Source organism: Pan paniscus, chromosome 11, assembly GCF_029289425.2.
Source record: "Pan paniscus chromosome 11, NHGRI_mPanPan1-v2.0_pri, whole genome shotgun sequence".
Taxonomy (NCBI): domain Eukaryota; kingdom Metazoa; phylum Chordata; class Mammalia; order Primates; family Hominidae; genus Pan; species Pan paniscus.
Window position 1 is genome coordinate 30,425,996 of NC_073260.2, and position 19,039 is coordinate 30,445,034.

A 19,039-nucleotide genomic window follows, 5' to 3' on the forward strand; every position below is an offset into this window, starting at 1 on the left:
TATTCTGTAAATTCACCCTTTAATTCCTGTTTCCACTTTTAACAAAATTATCAATCAAGAGTATTTCCAAACAGCAGTTGGCCAGCAAATTGGTGCAATTCTAGAATGAATGAGTAAAATGTCTCTTTAGCAGTTTGTTTGGAATAACCTTTTCTTCTGAGAGTACTTACCCTGTGCTAGAATCAGTGAAGCCACAAAAACAGACTTCATGGAACCCACTCAGAAGACTCTATTTTGTCTAGGCCCTTGAGTTTTTCATTTACATCATTTTTTAAAAGTCAAGATGCATCCATGATCATATTTCATCTCATTTTTCTTTATTCTTTTTCATTTCTTGCATGTGTAAGGCAACATTTAAAATAGTTTTAATCATGATGAAAAGAGATTTTTTCCTAAAACATTTTTAAGTAAACTTACTATTGAAGTATAAAGGTATAGTTTTGCACTCTGCATTTTTTATTTAACCTTGCTATCGCTTTTTACTCATCCTGCTTCCACTTTAGTGAGGAGAAGCAGCTGAGTGAGCCAGGGACCCAGGAGATTTTGGTAAAGAACCATTTTTCTTAGCATGACATGTTCTCTGTAAGATTTTTGTGCATTATGACATAAATCAAATATTAAAATAAAAATTTTCAATTGTTTTGAAGACATGTCTGAGGCATCCTAACTGCGAATCAGCCCATAAAAACAAAGAAGGAGTATTTGACCGTATGAAAGTGGCATTGGATAAGGTCATTGAAATTGTGACTGACTGTAAACCGAATGGAGAGACTGACATTTCATCTATCAGTATTTTTACTGGAATTAAGGAATTCAAGGTAAGAATAAAGAGAGTATATTTTTATTTTTCTCTTCTTATTTTATTTTATTTTAATTTTTTGAGATGGAGTCTCGCTCTGTTGCCCAGGCTGGAGTGCAGTGGTGTGATCTCGGCTCACTGCAACCTCCACCTCCTGGGTTCAAGCGATTCTTGTGCTTCAGCCTCCCAAGTAGCTGGTACTACAGGCATGTGCTACCATGCCTGGCTAATTTTTATACTTTTGGTAGAGACGGGGTTTCACCATGTTGGCCAGGCTGGTCTCACACTCCTGACTTCAGGTGATCTACCCGCCTGGGCCTCCCAAAGTGCTGGGATCACAGGCATGAGCCACTGCACTCAGTCTTTTCTTTCCATTTTAAAGGAGCATCATTATGTATAGTATCCATATTTTTGTGTAATGTTTTAGAACAGTGCTTCACAAAAGCAAATGTATCTATTTAAAGCAATGCCACTCTGTACAAACTTGTTGCTCAGTAATATTTACATTAAAGGTGTATTTACAAAGAACAGTGGTCTTTGGTTATAGTAGCTACTCTGGCTCTGTTTAGCTGTATGGTTTAGCTATAGCCTCCTGTTCAAAAGAATGTTCCGTTCCTGTTTTTTGAGCAGTGCCATATCTTTTTGAGCAGTACCATCCATAGGATGATGGTGAGCAGCAAATCATTTCTGCTAGAATTCCTGCTTTTCTCTGTGTTAGAGGGTTGATACTTTGAGACTATAGTAATAGTATTAGTAATAATTAAAATTTAAAAATCAGCAGTAATACACACTAACAGTTATTGAGTCCTTACTCTGTGCCAGCCCTTTTCTGAGTGTGTTAAATATATGAACTTATATAATCCTCAAAGAACTATTGCTATTATTTCCATTACACTGTTGAGGAGCTTGAGAAACAGAAAGGATGTTAACTTGCTGGCTACTAAGTACCAGAGTTGGGATTTGAAACTAGGCAGTGTGACTCCAGGAAGTCTGACTTCTCATCAGAAGTCATAGACATGGTGAAGATGCTTTCTGGGTAAGAGCAGTGTCTGAGTTGGGAGGGCCCTAAGAAGTCATCTAGTACAATGCCCTCCTTTAACAGATCAGAAAACTAAGGCCCTGAGAAGTTATCCAAATGCTAAAGGTTCCCACCTCTCTAACAGACAGGGCTATGATGAGAATGGCATTCTTTCCATTTTACTGCACTTTGATTTATTTATTTATTTTTGAGATGGAGTCTCACTCTTGTTTCTCGGGCTGGAGTGTGGTGGCACGATCTTGGCTCACTGCAACCTCCACCTCCTGGGTTCAAGCAATTGTCCTGCTTCAGCCTCCTGAGTAGCTGGGATTACAGGCACCCACCACCACAGCCAGCTAATTTTTGTACTTTTAATAGAGATGGGGTTTTGCCATGTTGGCCAGGCTGGTCTGGAACTCCTGACCTCAGGTGATCCGCCCACCTCGGCCTCCCAAAGTGCTGGGATTACAGGCGTGAACCACCACGCCTGGCCCTGGACTTTGATTTCTAATTGTGTGAAGGTCTAAGTAGGAACATGGGGTGAAAAGACAGTAATGGAAAGAATATCTCTTTTTGCTCTTAATAAATATTTTATTTAATCCCTACCTGCCCTTTAGGTGGATATAATTATATACTGTTTTTTTTTGTTTTTTGTCTTTTTTTTTGAGGAGGAGAGCTAGTAAGTGGTAGGACCCTTCTTTAGGCCCAGGATTCTCTAATCCCAAAGTCCATGACCTTTCACTTTACACCTCTGGGTTTGTTTATATGATGCCAGTCCTACCACTGAGTCTTCCTGAGGGGAAAGAAACTGTAGAGACCAAACCTTCTCTTAGAAATTTTATTGCTGACAGGGATCTTAGAGATTATTTTTCTAATCTTCCCTTTTTATAAATGCTGAGGGAGGAGATGTGTTGTCAAAGGATAATTAGGGAAACAAGTAAGTCAGGTGAGAGACATCTTTCACCACCTGCTGCTGCATTTCTGGTGCAGGTGAAGGAGGGGCAGTGCTCTGCCTGTGGCTGCTGCCGACAGCTCTGGCTGCTGCCCTCTCACCATCAGGCATGCTGGAGGCAGAGCTGTTATAAATAGGCTCAGTCTCACTGTCCATGATTATCTCTTTGGCATCTTGCTTTTTTTCTGATGGAGAGTATAATCTATGGAGGGAAACTGGGTACTTTGCTATATTTGGTACCATGAATATATGGACAAATGTTATGAAACCATATCAGTAAATAGCCTCTTTAAAAAAACCCCACAAAACTCCACTAAGTTGCTGTCTAAAAACATGTATATTTTCTCTCTAAAGGGAAAATAAAAAACCTTAACATAAATGGTATGAGGCCAATATAACTGATTTTTATGTTTTAATTCTGTTTAAATTCTCAAATTTAATTCTCTTAAATTAATAAAATAAATTTAATTCTCTGAGAAGATCCCCATTGTAAATTCCATACCTTACTATTATCTGTATTCTTTCCTAGCTTAAATACAAGTTTCTGTCTACCTAGGATGGAGTGATCACCTGACACAACTTGGGCCAAGAGCAGGAGGGGAAGCAAGGACTCTCATATGGCATCTTGACTTTCCCAAACTTTGATATTTTCATGGATCATGTTAAAATGGGTCACACATAAGGATTAATTAAAATAACATTTGTGAAAGGACTTTGAAGTGTTAAACAAATGTAAGGTATCCTTATTATCACATTCATTGTGACCATAATCATGATCATTACCGCGTGTTGCCTCTTGGCCCAAGTTGTCTGTGTGACATATTTCATGGACTGTAGTGTTTTACAGGGTTGAAGTGGCATGATGCATCGTAGAAAGCTGACAGAGAAAGACTGCACACATGAGCATGTGTTCATCACATAGTCAAGGAACTCCAAACAGGGTGGCTGAAGTGAAAGGTTGTTAGGGGGTTCAGGGGGTGAGATAGACGCTAGAGAAGTATATAAAGACAGGCCATAGAGGATTTTGTGCTATACCATAGACATTTGGGCTTGATTCTCTATAGATGGCGAGGAGCTATTAGAGGGAGGTGGCAGTATCAGATGGTTTACATTTTAGATTATACAGACCCTCTGGTAGAGGATGTTTGGGTCAGTAAGGTGCTGTTGGTGACTTTAAACAAAATGTAGGGAGACCAGTTAGGTGACTAGGAGAGTCTTTGCTGAATTAACAAAGGAAAAATGGATGCCTTCCACAGTCCTTCTCACACCCCACATCTTCCACACCATCCTTCCCTCTGGGCTCAGCACATTTCATATTTGGGTGTAACTTATCTTCCAGGACTTTGCCTAGGCATTTTCTCAGATGCAAATCTTTTACCTGGAGGCTGGTTCATTTTTCCTACCGGTTGCTAGAGGATGATGCTCTTTCTGCCTTAGTATTCACTGATCTCATAGGAATATCATTATATTAATTACTCTAGGAATGGTGCTTTGCATGGATATTGAAGGCTTTTGAGCAATGTATCCTTCTGGGCTAGTGGCGAATATAGATATCATTGGTGGCTGTATTTCCCCTCAGCTTGGGAAAAGGAAATGCTAGTGTTTTCCTGGGCACTGTTAGAAATTACAGCCCATTTTGGTCAGGTGGGAATATTGACTCACGTGGATGGATAGATGTCCTTTTTGTTTTCAGATGAATATTGAAGCTCTTCGGGAGAATCTTTATTTTCAGTCCAAAGAGAACCTTTCTGTGACATTGGAAGTCATCTTGGAGCGTACGGAGGACTTTACTGATTCTGCCTACACCAGCCATGAGCACAGAGAACGCATCTTGGAACTGTCAACTCAGGCAAGAATGGAACTGCAGCAGTTAATTTCTGTGTGGATTCAAGCTGTAAGAACTTTTTTAAAAATCAAAGTAAATCTTATATAATGGCTTTCCCATAAAGTTTTGCAAGATATGGAAGTTACATAATCACCAGGAGTATGAATTTGTTCCAGAATGGGACAGGATATCTCATCCCTTCTTTCCCTCCTAGTTGGCCAAAATATCCTTCCCATCTAGCACTTACAATACTTGACATTTATTTCCAGGCCTGTTGACTCTCATTCTAGCCAGTCTCGATTCTATGCCTCTGTCACTATCACTAGTTCACACTGTTGTCCCTACTCTTCCACCAAACTCACCTCTGGAAAATTCCTCCCCAAAATGCTTCTTCAGAGTGAAGAACAGAGGAGTAGACCCCCACCTAGAGGTTCTTGGGACCTGAGCCTGACTGCTGGAGCCATTCACATGTACACAATTCTTACCTCTGAGGACAGCTGATTTACAGAGACAATGATTTAGAAAACTTATTGGGGTGTAGATTCAATGAAAACAAGGGTAGATCCAGCTGGCAAGTAAAAGCTTTTCACCCTTGCACAAATTCCTGGTCTAAAATTGGTGGGTGGCCACTCTATGAGCCTTAAATGGGCTGTTGGTGTGCTTCAAACAGAGGAGCTTATTGGGCAAGAATGGCCAAGACTGACAGAAGTGGGACAGCACAGGAAGTGTGTGTACACAATCTCTTATAGCAGGTGGATTGCAAAGTGGAGAGACAGAGAGCCCTGGGACATGTCTCTAGCATTATTTATTTCTTAGGCCCAGGCTCTGTCAGAAAAGTATTTAACATGGCTTACAATATACAGCAGTGATAGTACAAATCTGGAAGTCATGAACAAAGCTTTGGCAGTAAAGATGATGAAGGAGGGTGGATATGGCTGAGACTGAAGAAAGAAGGAGCAGTTGATTTCCTTGTAAGTAGATTAATTTATAAATGAAAGTAGATATGAATCACAGATTTCTCTGATGTTTTCTTGGCATCACAGTAGTGCACATGTTCTTATTAACAGGGAATCTTGCCCTAGAGTATAGTCGTGTGAGAGACTTGAGCAATGTTTTGTGTTTAGTTTGAATTATCTGTGTGATACACAATCTGAAGTGTAGATTGCTTCAGTGTTAAGTTTTAAGTCCAACACTCACTATAAAGAGTTGCTTGTGATGAAGTACTCTGTTGGGAATGTGATTCTATCAATACTCAAATTTGCAATTAGCAAATGTCACAAATTTAGCAAATTTACCCGTGCATATTTCACAAGCACTCAGATCTCTGATCCTGCATGCTAGGTGTATTTTTCATTCATTCATTTTTTTCAGCAGTTGTTACTGGTGTCTTTTATATGCCAAGCACCATAAATCTAAAGATGAATAAGATAAAATCTTTGTCTGCAAGAATTTTACAATATAGAAATTTGCGGGAAGGGGTGAGACAAGTACAAATAGCTTTGTAAGTATCCTAAGAGAAAGTGTAGACTATGCGTTGAGAGGGTTTGAAGGAGGACAAATTTATATTTAGGGAGGGGGCTCAAGAAGGCTTCATGAAGTAGTGATATTTAATTTTTATTTATCATGCAAAGAATTGAATATCTACGACCTACCATTTGCTATGCCAGGTACTGTGGATTTAGTGGTGTGCAAAATAGATGTGAACCCAGCTTTCGTGGCCTAGTGGGGAAGATAGACTTTAAACAAACAAAAAATAAAAAATTCCAGATGGTTTGGACTGAAAAAATAAATATGTAATTGCAAACTGGGACGATTATGGAGCAAAAAGATTACAGTGAGTAAGAAGAGGGTCTGATTTAGATTGAGTGATCTGAAAAAGCCTTTCTGAGAAAAAGACATTTATGTAAGATCTTAAAGATGCGTAGGATTTTAATTTTTAACTAGGTTAGGAGTGAAAGCATGGACATTCTAGGCAGAAAATAAAAGAGATTAATTTTAGACTTGATGAGTTTATTAAAGAAAATTAGATTTTAAAAGTTCACCTTTCAATATAATCCATAGGTTCACAGAAAAATAAATAAATAAAAAACAGAAGTTCACCTATTTGTAGTTAGCATTGAAAAATATAACTAAACTAAAATTTTATTTTCCACTGTAACTTAAACAGGTAAATTTTGAAAATCTACTTTTATAGTTCACAGAATAGTATTAAAATTTATTACAACTTACAGTTCAAACAAAATTGTAATTAACAGATTAAAGAGATGCGGTAACATTACATGTATACTTTTTAAAATTTTTAGCAAAGCAAGAAAACAAAAAGCATCGCTGAAGAACTGGAACTCAGTATTTTGAAAATCAGTCACAGTCTTAATGAACTTAAGAAAGAAGTAAGTATAGTTTGAAATTTAGCCTCTTCTAATTCTTTGTGATTTTCATGTTGTATGGGTGTATGAAATGCATTAGTATTAGTATGTCTCTGTGCCTAGAAAATGGTTTTAAAAGTTTTCCTTTGAGGCCAGGCATGGTGGCTCATGCCCGTAATTCCGGCACTGTGGGGAGGCCAAGGTGGGAGGATCACTTGAGCCTAGGAGTTTGAGATTAGCCTGGGCAACATGGCAAAACCCCATCTCTACAAAAAACACAAAAGATTAGCCAGGTGTGGTGGTTAGCACCTGTAGTCCCAGCTACTTGGGAGGTTGAAGTGGGAGAATCACCTGATCCCCAGGGCTCAAGGCTGCAGTGAGCCATGATCGCGCTACTGCACTTCAGCCTGGGTGCCAGAGTGAGACTGTGTCTCAAAAAAAAAAAAAAAAAAAAAAAGTTTCCCTTTGACATAGTTATTTTCAAGCCATGATTTTATTAATGCCATCATTCTCAAAGCTTGCACATGAATTTTCATCACTTTATTCATAATAATAAAAAACTAATAACAACCTAGAATTCCATCAACAGAGGAATTGATAAATGAATTTTGGAATAATTCTACCAAATACTATTCAGTAATAAAAGAGAACAGTATTGATACATGCAACAATATGGATGAATCACTAAGACATACTAAGCAAAAGAAGCCAGGCACAAATGATTATATGTATAAAATTCCATTTAGAAAAAAACAATTCTAGAAAAGGCAAAACTAATTTATAATGACATAAATCAGATCAGTGGCTATCTTGGGTAAGAGGTTGGGGTATATTTACTGCAAAAGGGCATGGGAGGACTTTTTGGCATGATGGAAATGTTCAAAATTAGTTGTTATGATTACATGGCTGTATATGTTCATCGAAACTCACTGAACAGTATCTTTAAAATGGGTACATTTTGTTGTATATCAATTCTATCTCACTGAAATAAATTTTAAAAAATATTCCTTTGGTTGAGAGGGGTTCCCTGTTCCCTGAATAAAAAGTTGGTCATCTCATGACTTAGTTGGCTACTCTCAGGTTATTGAAAGTCCTATGGTCACTTTAAGTCAGGTGTTCACAAACTACAACTGGACCGTTTTTGTCAGTAGAGTGTATGGGGACACAATGCTGCCCATCTGTGGACCTACTGTCTACTGTTTTCTCACTACAGCAGCAGAGTTGGATAGTCACAATAGGGCCTAAAATATTTACTCTCTGGCCCATCACAGAAAAAGTTTACCAATTCCTGCTTTAAGTCACAAAACACAATCTCAGTTGAAAATTAGAATGTTAATCAGTATTTAAATCTTCATTTAGTTGTAGAGCTTCTCCCCTGTTCCCTGTTTTCCCAGCTCCAACTAGATAGAGCTGGGAAGATGTGGTCTCTTCTCCCTTTTTCATTTTCCTCACCCTCCGTTATGTAGCTGTTGTTGATTTTTGTCAGGTTGTGGCATAGAGAGAGAAGAGAGAAAGTTGAGAGGCAGAAGGTTTTTAGTGACCAGCACCCTTATCAAATGGCTTTGGGCTTGGTAGACATTTACAGTGGACTGTCACTCTCATGGATACCTTAGTGGTTCTTCAGAGGCTTTCCTGTTGCCCCCCCTACCCCCACCCCCTCCCCTCAACCCCTTTATCCTGCTGCTCCCTGCGCTTTGAGGCATGCCTGGAGGAGGGAGTCACAGTGGGCACCCAGCAGCTCTCCAGACAGACCCTCCTCACACAGACCTCTCATTTCCCTTAGCTGTGCTTTCTTAATTCTTTTATTTTTATTTATTTATTTTTTTGAGATAGAGTCTCACTCTGTTGCCCAAGCTGGAGTGCAGTGGTGTGATCTCGGCTCACTGCCACCTCCACCTCAGGGGTTCAAGCGATTCTCATGCCTCAGCCTCCTGAGTAGCTGGGATTACAGACGCACGCCACCACACCCAGCTAATTTTTGTATTTTTAGTAGAGATGGGGTTTCACCGTGTTGGCCAGGCTGGTCTCAAACTCCTGACCTCAAACGATCCACCTGCCCTGGCCTCCCAAAGTGAGCCGCTGCACCCAGGCTTAATTCTTTTATATTCTTGAAGATGGTCAAGGGCTCAAGACAATGAAATTAGAATTTTAAAAAAATTTTCTTATTTTTGAGATGGGGTCTCACTTTCTTGCCCAGACAATGGTGCGAACATGGCTCACTGCAGCCTTGACCTTCTGGTCTCAAGTGATCCTCCTGCCTCATCCTCCCATGTAGCTGGGCCACAGGTGCATGCCACCATGTCTGGCTAATTTTTTATAGAGATAGCTCACTATTATAAGCTCAGGCTGGTCTTGAACTCCTGGGCTCAAGCAGTGTTTCTGCCTTGGCCTCCCAAAGGGCTGGGATTACAGGTGTAAGCCATCATGCCTGGCTGAAATTGGTTTTTGGATGTTTCTTATATAAATTTTATACGTGGTGATCTGTTTCACATCTTACTTGGCACTGATATGTCTATTGAAATCTCCATTTAAACATCCTGTTAAACATAGAAAGACATGGTTTTCTATGCTTTATAAAAAGCCTGCTGCCCTTGACACAAGGAAAAAAACAAAATAAAACAAAAAAGAAAGAAAAAAAGCCTGCCCATTTCATTCCAGACTATTCAGTTTTAACCAAAGTATTGTTAAAATCCTGACTATCAGTAGAACATGATCTCCTTGTGATAAACTGAGTGGCTTTCCACAGGCTTCATTTTCATTACCTCTTATATGGGTATATCCATGTCAACCTCATAGAATTCTTGTAAGGATTAAGGGAGATAATGTATATAAGGCTGCTGTCAGGATGTTGCATAGAGCAGGAACTTTGCGTTTGTCCCGCCTCCCTCTCTTACACATGACAAGAGTTACATGACCTTGGCAAGACACAGTCTCTGTGGAGCTGTTTCGTAGTCTGTAAAATAAATGACTGGCATTAGATATTCTCTAAGGTCCTGCTGGTGAAACAAAATCTTTTTAAGTTCTTATGTGGCATTTAGTTTCCACGGAAAGTGAATTTTAGTTTCTTTGTTTCTAACTGTAATTATTCTCACTTAGTTGCATGAATGCAGAGGCTATCCTATTGTTAATTTTGGAGACAATCCTCTAATTTGAATTGAGATTGGATTACTTCCAGGAAAAAAGAAATCACTTAATTCAAATAGATTTAATTCAAAGTCAGATTTTTCTGAGAACAATGTTATTAAAAATGATCTATTTCTGGACAACCCCAAAATAACCTGTCACGTCATTAAAAAAAAAAAAAAAGGCAAGATAAGAAGAAAAGATTTTGGAGTTAATAGTGTCCAAAGATATCCAGTAAGAGTGAGCCAGGCATTTCACCCAAAGTCAATAAAACCGTGGGGTTTGTGTTACCCTTTACTCTATTGTTTCTCCTGGGACCCAATTTGTTCATAGAGGTAGAGAGTAAAGATCTGGATGGCAACTATAGACAGATTCTAACCTCCCTGAGGGCAGGGGTTGTGTCCTACTTGTCATGTATGCCCAGCCTCTAGTACAGTGCTACAGTGCTTGCCATGATATAGGTATTTAATAAAATTTATTAAATTTATTGAATCTCACATTGGTACTTTTTCAAAAGTATGCTAAAGAACTTATTAATGATCACAAAGTGCCAATTTTCTTAGTACTGTAAATATTGCACTCTTAATACTCTTAATACTGTTTCATTCCTCACCAACTTTAAGATTAGCAGAAGCATTTTTCACCTAAGGGAAAAGCTACATGGGAAAGAGCTGGTTGATAACAGAATGAAAAAGGGACAAGGGTATTCAGCCATTGAATACCCAGTTCATCTTCTAGAAACAGCATTACCACTGGCACCAGGGGGTTAAAGGATGAATTAGATATCACTCCTGCCCTTGAGAGAAACTGTAAGCTCACCAGTGCTACACAACTCCTACTGTTACACAGGGAACTTTACACCCTCCCCTCAGTGGAACCCATGGAACTGCTTTGCGGCTTCTCTTTATTAATAGTTTTTAAAGTGCTGATGTGGTGCTTGGTCACAAAATGTTATTGTTTGTTTTCTTTCCTTCATCACCCTTCTCCTTCTCCACCCTCCCACCCCCCCCCCCCCCACACACATCTGCAGCTTCATAGTACAGCGACACAGCTGGCAGCAGATCTATTAAAATACCATGCTGATCATGTGGTTCTAAAAGCATTAAAACTTACTGGAGTAGAAGGAAATTTAGAAGCTTTGGCTGAATATGCCTGTAAACTCTCTGAACAGAAAGAGCAGCTTGTTGAGGTGAGTAAACAAGGTGCTAAAGAAATTATAGTTTAATAATGGCTTTATTAAACTATGTGGGAATGTTAACACAAATACAGTTTTGGGTTAATTTATCTGAGCATTTTCTCTCTCCTTTGGCATCTTAAAAGCATACATGTATCTGTTCTGTTCCTGCAACAGTCTGGCCTCTAAAACAAAACAAAAAAAATGCTAAGACCCACAAATGAACTTCTTAATCTTCTTTTCCTTATCCTCTCAGAGAAGTTAGACCTTGGAGTAGAGCCATGGAGGTACGTCGTATGACCTTGTTTCTGTTTGAATCTGTCAGGGTCTCAGCAGGGAGGAGATGACACACTCAAATTAGGACAATTTGAAGAGAGTTTAATAAAGAAGCTGTTTACAATTGCATAGACAGGGCATGGGGGAAACCATACATGAGAGAGCAGTAATTGGGGCGAGTGGTAGCAAGGCTGGTACTACCCCAGGCCCACATCAGCAGGGGAATGTGGAATGTGGAAGCCTTTCAGAGAACTGCCTTGAGAGGTTTGTGATTTTAGGACTAGGCCCAGAGACAGCCCAAGGTGACCCTCCCGGGAGGAGCATTGGAGTTAAGGCCCATTCTCTCCTCAGTCCTGCTCATCTGTGGATGGGGCTTCCCATTGGATATCCCATTAGGATAATCCTAATTATCCAAACATAGGTGTAGACAATATAAGTCAGTCTCCCAGGGCAAAAGGCAGATGTGAGAAGGGAGGAGAGCGGTTAAGGAGGGACAATGAGAAGACATCTTGCACATGATTCCAAATCTTAATTATGAGTTACTGATGCTTCACCTGACACTTGTGTTATAATTTCAGTTAGGCTTATTAATTGATATTCTGAGCCTTCTGCCTATTGAAAATGTCAGGTATCTACTAGAAAAAAAACCCAACTGTATTAGTCTGTTCTCACTCTGCTGATAAAGACATACCCAAGACTGGGTAATTTATAAAGAAAAAGAGGTTTAATGAACTCACAGTTCCACATGGCAGAGGAGGCCTCATAATGAAAGCAGAAGGCAAAGGAGGAGCAAAGGCACATCTTACATGGCAGTAGGCAAGAAAGTATGTACGGGGGGGAACTCCCATTTATAAAACCATCAGATCCCATGAGACTTATTCAATATCACAAGAACAGTATGGAGGAAACTGCCCCCATGATTCAGTTACTTCCACCTGGTCCCGCCCTTGATGTGGGGATTATTACCAATTCAAGGTGAGATTTGAGTAGGGACACAGCCAAACCATATCAACAACCAAACAAAAAACTGAACCCATGTATAGCTTGTATGTATGAGGTATTTGCTAGCCAACATGTATATAAATGCACAGATATGAACCATCTAGCTGTCTTCACATAATCTAACATACCCTGTTCACCAAATCTCAAAGACTAATGGTTAGAAGGAACCTTTAGACTAATTGAACTGGCTTCCTCTTCTTTACTTGTTTACATAGGAGCCAAAAAACTTCTGGGGGAACATTCTTAAAATGACTGTAGATATAGCTTCTTCATTTAATAAATTTGATGCTGCTATGTTTATAAACCAAATATTATAACTATAGGGAAACTGCTTATTTTAGGAATCTTGAAGCAAATCTTTTTAACATTGAAAAAAAAAAGTTCTCTGATTTTCTGTTTTAAGCGTCAAGATTTTCAGTAATTTCCTCTGATATAGGGTCTGTCCTTATTATACCAGTCTGCCTAATCCAATGTTAGCTCCATTGGAAGATGGTGTTGATAGAACATGTAGCTTGTAGTAACTCTGACATAGTTTAGCTGTGAGACCTTGGGCAAGTTACTTCTCTGAGCCAAATTTCTTTTTTTTTTTCCAAATTTCTTTATATATAAAATATGTGGGCACTACTAGGTCTTTCCAAAGGTTCTTTCTGTTTTAGTATTCTGTAACCACCTTGCCATGATTGGATAGGAAGTAGAAACAATGTTATACCTTTATTGATATCTGCTTTGTTCCCAGAGAATCTGTTGGTGACCAATATAATATTATAATAATCTTCTCAGTAATGTTTAAGTTTATTTTAATAGGTTTTAAGAAATTTTATTTGTAAAATTTTCTTTTTAATTATAAAATGATACTATGTATTGTGGAGGATGAGGATGTGAAAGTTAAACTGTAGACATATTGTCTTGTAGACCTGTCGATTGTTACGACACATATCTGGGACAGAACCTCTGGAAATAACATGTATACATGCAGAGGAGACGTTTCAGGTGACTGGCCAACAGGTATGATAATAGCAGATTGCTCCTTCTGTATTGTGTCCTATCTGAGTGTTATAACAAGTTGTGTGGATGGAAGGTATAAATGGTTTTTCATAACTAGAGTCCAAATATACATAGAGAAAGAAAGATAATGGAATTTCTGTTGGTAGTGTGCCAGAACATGGCTAACCTTCCATTGGAGCTGGTCATCTGCCAAATTGGAGACTGGTTCATTTAATTAATACTCTAGTTTATATCTATTTTAAAGGAAGCTGTTTACAATGCACTTGTTATAACATGTTTGGAGATTAAGTTATCATGACATAAGAAGCCATATGTTATGTAATATTCACATTTCAACCTAAGATTCAAATACATTTCATGCTAATAATTAGGACATGAGACTAAAACACAAACAAAACAATGTTATGACATTACTTACAAGATTCAATTGGGACCAGGCATGGTGGCTAACACCTGTAACCCAGCACTTTCTGAGGCTGATGTAGGAGGATTGTTTGAGTACAGGAGTTTGAGACTAGCCTGGGCAACACAGCAAGATCCTGTCTCTACAAAAAATAAAAAATAAAAACAAACAAACAAAAATTACCCATGTACAGTGGTGCTTACCTATAGTCCTAGCTACTCAGGAGGCTGAGGCAGGGGGATAGCTTTAGTCCAGGAGTTTGAAGCTGTAGTGAGCTATGATTGTGTCACTGTACACCACGCTGGGTGACAGAGCAAGAGTCTATATCTGGGGAAAAAAAAGATCCAATCAGAAGCAAAATAACTATCTTAAATTAGGCAAATAGTACATTATAGTGTTAAAATAATAATTAAGATAACCAGAATTAGCAACCACTGAAAGAATGTTCTGTTCAATGTCAAATGAAAAAAGTAGTGTACAGATTTGTATGTATACAAATTATTCCCATAATTTCATATGTATAGAGAATATATACATATGAAAATACCTATATGACAATATCCTTGTTTAGCTAAGGTTTTTTTCTGGATTTTCTATAGTAGAGGTATTCATTTGTCCTTATAATTTTCAAAAGCCTTTTTAAAACTGATTATCTCATTTAATACTGTTCCTGTCAAATTAATCTAAGGAAAATGGTTAAAGACAGAGCTTCCTCCTTTTTTTTTTTGAGATGGAGTCTAGCTCTGTCGCCCAGGCTGGAGTGCAGTGGCGCGATCTTGGCTCACTGCAACCTCCGCCTCCTAGGTTCAAGCGATTCTCCTGCCTCACCCTCCTGAGTAGCTGGGATTACAGGCATATGCCACCACGCCTGGCTAATTTTTTTATTTTTAGTAGAGACGGGGTTTCACCATGTTGGTCAGGCTGGTCTGAAACCCCTGACCTCATGATCCCCCCGCCTCAGCCTCCCAAAGTGCTGGGATTACAGGCGTGAGCCACTGCGCCCAGCTGTTTCCTTCTTTCTTAGAGTCTAAGCTCTAAAATAACGTTTTGCAGTTGTTCTTTTATTTATAGTTTTAAATATTATTTATATTTTAATTTATACTTTATTTATATTCATTTATTTACTGTCAGCCAAAAGGATTCCTCCTAACTTGCAACATTGGGCAGTAGAGATTGAGTCCCTGCATCTTTGATTTATAGCTGAGAACAGTGCAAGTGACCTAGACTCAATGATGGTGTGTACCCTCTAGGAGAATCATGTTGGATGTTGGAGGGATGATCTCATGCTCTCCTGTAGAGAACAGTGTCAAAGGCTTATCATGAAAGCAGGAACTATATGAATGAACCTCCACAATGATTATCTGCTGAACACTTTATTACAACCAGGGGATCTGTTTACTGGGAGAAACTGTGTCTTCAATATTGGCATGGGAGTCACTTTTCTTGCCTTGGCTGCAAAAGTATTCCAGTAGAACTGGAGGGCTTGACTCTCCTGCCATATGCAATCAGTTGTTGCTCCTATCCTCAGGCCCTGCTTGCCATCTGGTTGCAATTTTTGGTTTATTTTATTGCAGCAGAGATATTAGGAATAGCCATATTTTCTTCCCCAGGATAGTGGCAGAGCATGTTGTTAATAACCTGCATAACTTGAGAAGCTTTTTCTGTTCCCAAAGCCTTAGCTTCCACTCCCAGTCTTTGCCATCTACCTCACAAAAGGATAATTTAAGGACATTGAGCATGCCTCTGGGATAATTTATTTCTGGATATCTCTGCTTTGGCAATGTTATTTTTATACTTCCTTTAAAATGTTAGACATACTGAGGGAACAGTTGAACAGTTTGTACACTAGTTGAGAGGAGAGCAATGCCGAAATCTAGCCTGTAGTCCATGGCAAGTTATGTGCCTGCTTTCCCTGAAGAGGGGAACCTTGTTCTTGTAACACTGCCATCTGCTTGGCAAGTGCTGTGCCTGTGACACTATGCCCACCCCAGAGGGAGGAGCAGCTAGCTGTAATTCATTCAAAGGTACCAACTATTAATATATTAGCTAACATGGCCCTGATCATATTAATCTTCTGTAAGTTCTCCAGTGACTTTCTCACTCAGAAGAAAATCCAGTCCTTACCATCTATGCTTCTCCATTACATGGCCACTGGCCACCTTCCTCTTGCTCATGTCAGTCTGTTCCTCTGGCTTACTTGCTGTTCCTTGAACACTCCAGAAATGTTTCTGCCCCATCCCAAATGACTTCCCCTTGACTTTCCTGTAGCTCCCTCACCTTTTCAGTGACTCTCTAACTTAAAATACTGTGACCACCTAATCCCCTCATCATTCTCACCCTTTATTTTGATACATATTTTTATTCCCTTCTAAAATATTTTATAATTTATTTTAATTGTGTCTCTCCCACTGCTTGTTATAATGTGAGTCCCATGAAGCCAGGGACATTTATCTGTTTCATTCACAGCTGTTTCCCCAGCACCTGGAACGTGGGCACAGTGCCTACTAGTATGTAGTGGGTGAATGAATAGTCATGTTAGTTGTATACATGTGTGTGTGTGAATAATCCTATATAATCAACTCCATGGAACAGCAACATCACTTGTTAGTAATGGGTATCTCTATCACATTATCCTATTAATTTCCCTCATAGCAGTTATCATAATTTATAATATTTTAATTGTGTGCTTGTTTATAGTTCCAAATCTCCACTAGAGTATAAGCTTCATAATAGAGGGCTTTTATCTTCTTTTTTTATCACCTTATCCCCAGCACCTAGCATGATTTTTTCACATAGTGGATTCTCTAAAATACTACTTACTAGATGAGTATTTGATATAATATCCCAAGTCTGTGAAACAAGAAGGTAGACAGAATCAGTGCCTGTTGTCATGAATAGAAGGTGAAAGTGGTAGAAGGGAAAGGATCTGCTGTGAACATATCAAGACTGAACTCTGAATTCCTAGCTCCTGGATCTTTGTGTGTGTGTGTTTTATTTAATGGGCCATCAGGAAATTTCAGTAGGTTGGGTCTGGTCGATGGCTTCTATTTTGAGGTAGAAGCTAAAGTGTAATTTCTACTGAATGTCAGGTCAGGAGGTGTGTGAAGACTCAACCCAGCCATCCATTTTCTGCCTATATTACAATTAGCATCCATCAAGTCCTTTGTGTTAGAGAGTGATTATTATATGAAAGATAAAATGTTAGTTGATTCATTAATTCATTCATGTAGTAGCTAACACTAAATAAAGCCCCAAATGCCAAAATCTCAGGCTTAATATAATAGCAGTTTATTTCTCACTTGTATTAAGTCCTGATTAATGGTATGTCTTTCTCCCTCTTAGCAATCCGGTCCCCTTTCATTTTGTGCCTCGCTAGCCCTTAGGACCTCAAAGTCCCTACTGGAGCCTGTGCATTGAACCATCAGATGTGGAAGGGAGAGAGCACTGAGGGGCACGAGGGAGGTTTGGATCAGTTAGGATGGAAGTGGTGACCCACATTCAAGTGGGGACAGAACTCAGTCTCGTGGCCATATGTCTCCACCAGGGAGGCTGGGAAATGTAATCTTCCTATGTATCCAGAGGGAAGACAAACAGATTTTGATGAAAACATAGCAGTCTCTGCAACAATTCATTTATTTATTCAACACATTTATTTAGCCCATGTGGTGGTACGTAAAAGTACCAGGATGATTTCTGCCCTCTTTACAAGTGTTTTGTGAGTGGCAGTGTGATGTGATGGAAAGAGCCTGAACTTGGATCAGGTAGATCTGAGTTTAGATATCAACTCTGTGTACACTCGTAATAGGGTCTGGCACAAGTTACTGGGTATCTCTGAGCTTCAACTTTTCCAGCTGAAAAATGGAATAATGCTTATTTGGAAAAAGTAGTATTTTATTTGTATATTTTGGGGGATATTAATGTATTAATGTATCTCAAACACCAAACACAGTATCTCAAGCATGTATCTACCAAGTACTCATGGGTGTGTATAGATGTTACTTATTATTGTCACTACCATTCCTACTATTACCACTGTTACTACCACCATGACTATTACTGCTACCTTTGCTACTCTGTATACAGTACACTTTTTGTGGTCTGAGTATAACTGTTTGAATTATTCTATGGGAACAACTTTGTTCAAACAGAGTTTTACTTGAATGAAGAGAATTGCTCCCTGAATGCAGGTTTGTATATAATAATGCATACTATTTATCTGCAGGTCAGATTATAAGAAACAGCAAATTTTGTCCTACTGTGCATCTTCATATTGCCCAACATGGAGCTTGTGTATAGAAATTACTTCATAGTTGTTTATTGAGTTGAATTGAACAGCAGACTTACTTACCTTTGGTCTTCAAAGTGATTCTGAGGGCTAAGATTTTGAAATTCACACAGGTGTATATTGTGTTTCTTTAGATAATTTCTGCTGCTGAAACACTGACATTGCATCCATCTAGTAAAATTGCTAAAGAAAACCTAGATGTGTTTTGTGAAGCTTGGGAATCCCAAATTAGTGACATGTCAACACTGCTGAGAGAAATCAATGATGTGTTTGAAGGAAGACGAGGTGAGAAACTGTCCACATAATGAAATATGTTATTATTTTAATGTAACTCTTGTTAGTTTTTTAATGCCAAACCTCAACTGCAAATGAATTCTTGTCGTAACCCAGCTGGGTTATTTTTGTAGTAAAATATTGTTCACAAAAAAATTACAAAAATATTATTTTATCCTCCTTTATTTTAGTATCCAAGCAGTAAAGTTTGTTGTACAACAGTGTAGTAGGCCAGGTGTGGTGGCTCACACCTGTAATCCCAGCGCTTTGGGAGGCCAAGGCAGGTGGATCACTTTGAAGTCAGGAGTTCGAGCCCAGCCTGGCCAACATGGTGAAACCCTGTCTCTACTAAAAATACAAAAATTAGCCGAATGTGTTGATGTGCGCCTGTAATCCCAGATACTACGGCTGAGGCACGAGAATCACTTGAACCCGGGAGGCGGAGGTTGCAGTGAGCTGAGATGGCGCCACTGCAGTCCAGCCTGGGCGACAGAGCAAGACTCTGTCTCAAAAAATAAATAAATAAATAAATAAAACA

At 39.0% G+C, this 19,039-nt stretch overlaps 1 protein-coding gene across 4 annotated transcripts in view; it reads left to right on the plus strand.

Moving 5' to 3' along the window:
* The window catches only part of CTNNAL1 (catenin alpha like 1), a 71,015-nt gene that overhangs the window by 29,691 nt on the left and 22,285 nt on the right, over nucleotides 1–19,039 (plus strand). For all 4 annotated transcript variants that reach the window (XR_010109102.1, XM_034967936.3, XM_063594281.1 and 1 more), the window contains exons 6-11: nucleotides 648–818; nucleotides 4,463–4,663; nucleotides 6,898–6,984; nucleotides 11,114–11,272; nucleotides 13,448–13,540; nucleotides 18,363–18,513. Coding sequence is in view for 3 of the 4 variants with exons in the window: in XM_034967936.3 (XP_034823827.2) it covers nucleotides 648–818; nucleotides 4,463–4,663; nucleotides 6,898–6,984; nucleotides 11,114–11,272; nucleotides 13,448–13,540; nucleotides 18,363–18,513 (862 nt within the window). In the remaining variant the exon portion in view is untranslated. The remainder of the gene's footprint in view (nucleotides 1–647; nucleotides 819–4,462; nucleotides 4,664–6,897; nucleotides 6,985–11,113; nucleotides 11,273–13,447; nucleotides 13,541–18,362; nucleotides 18,514–19,039) is intronic.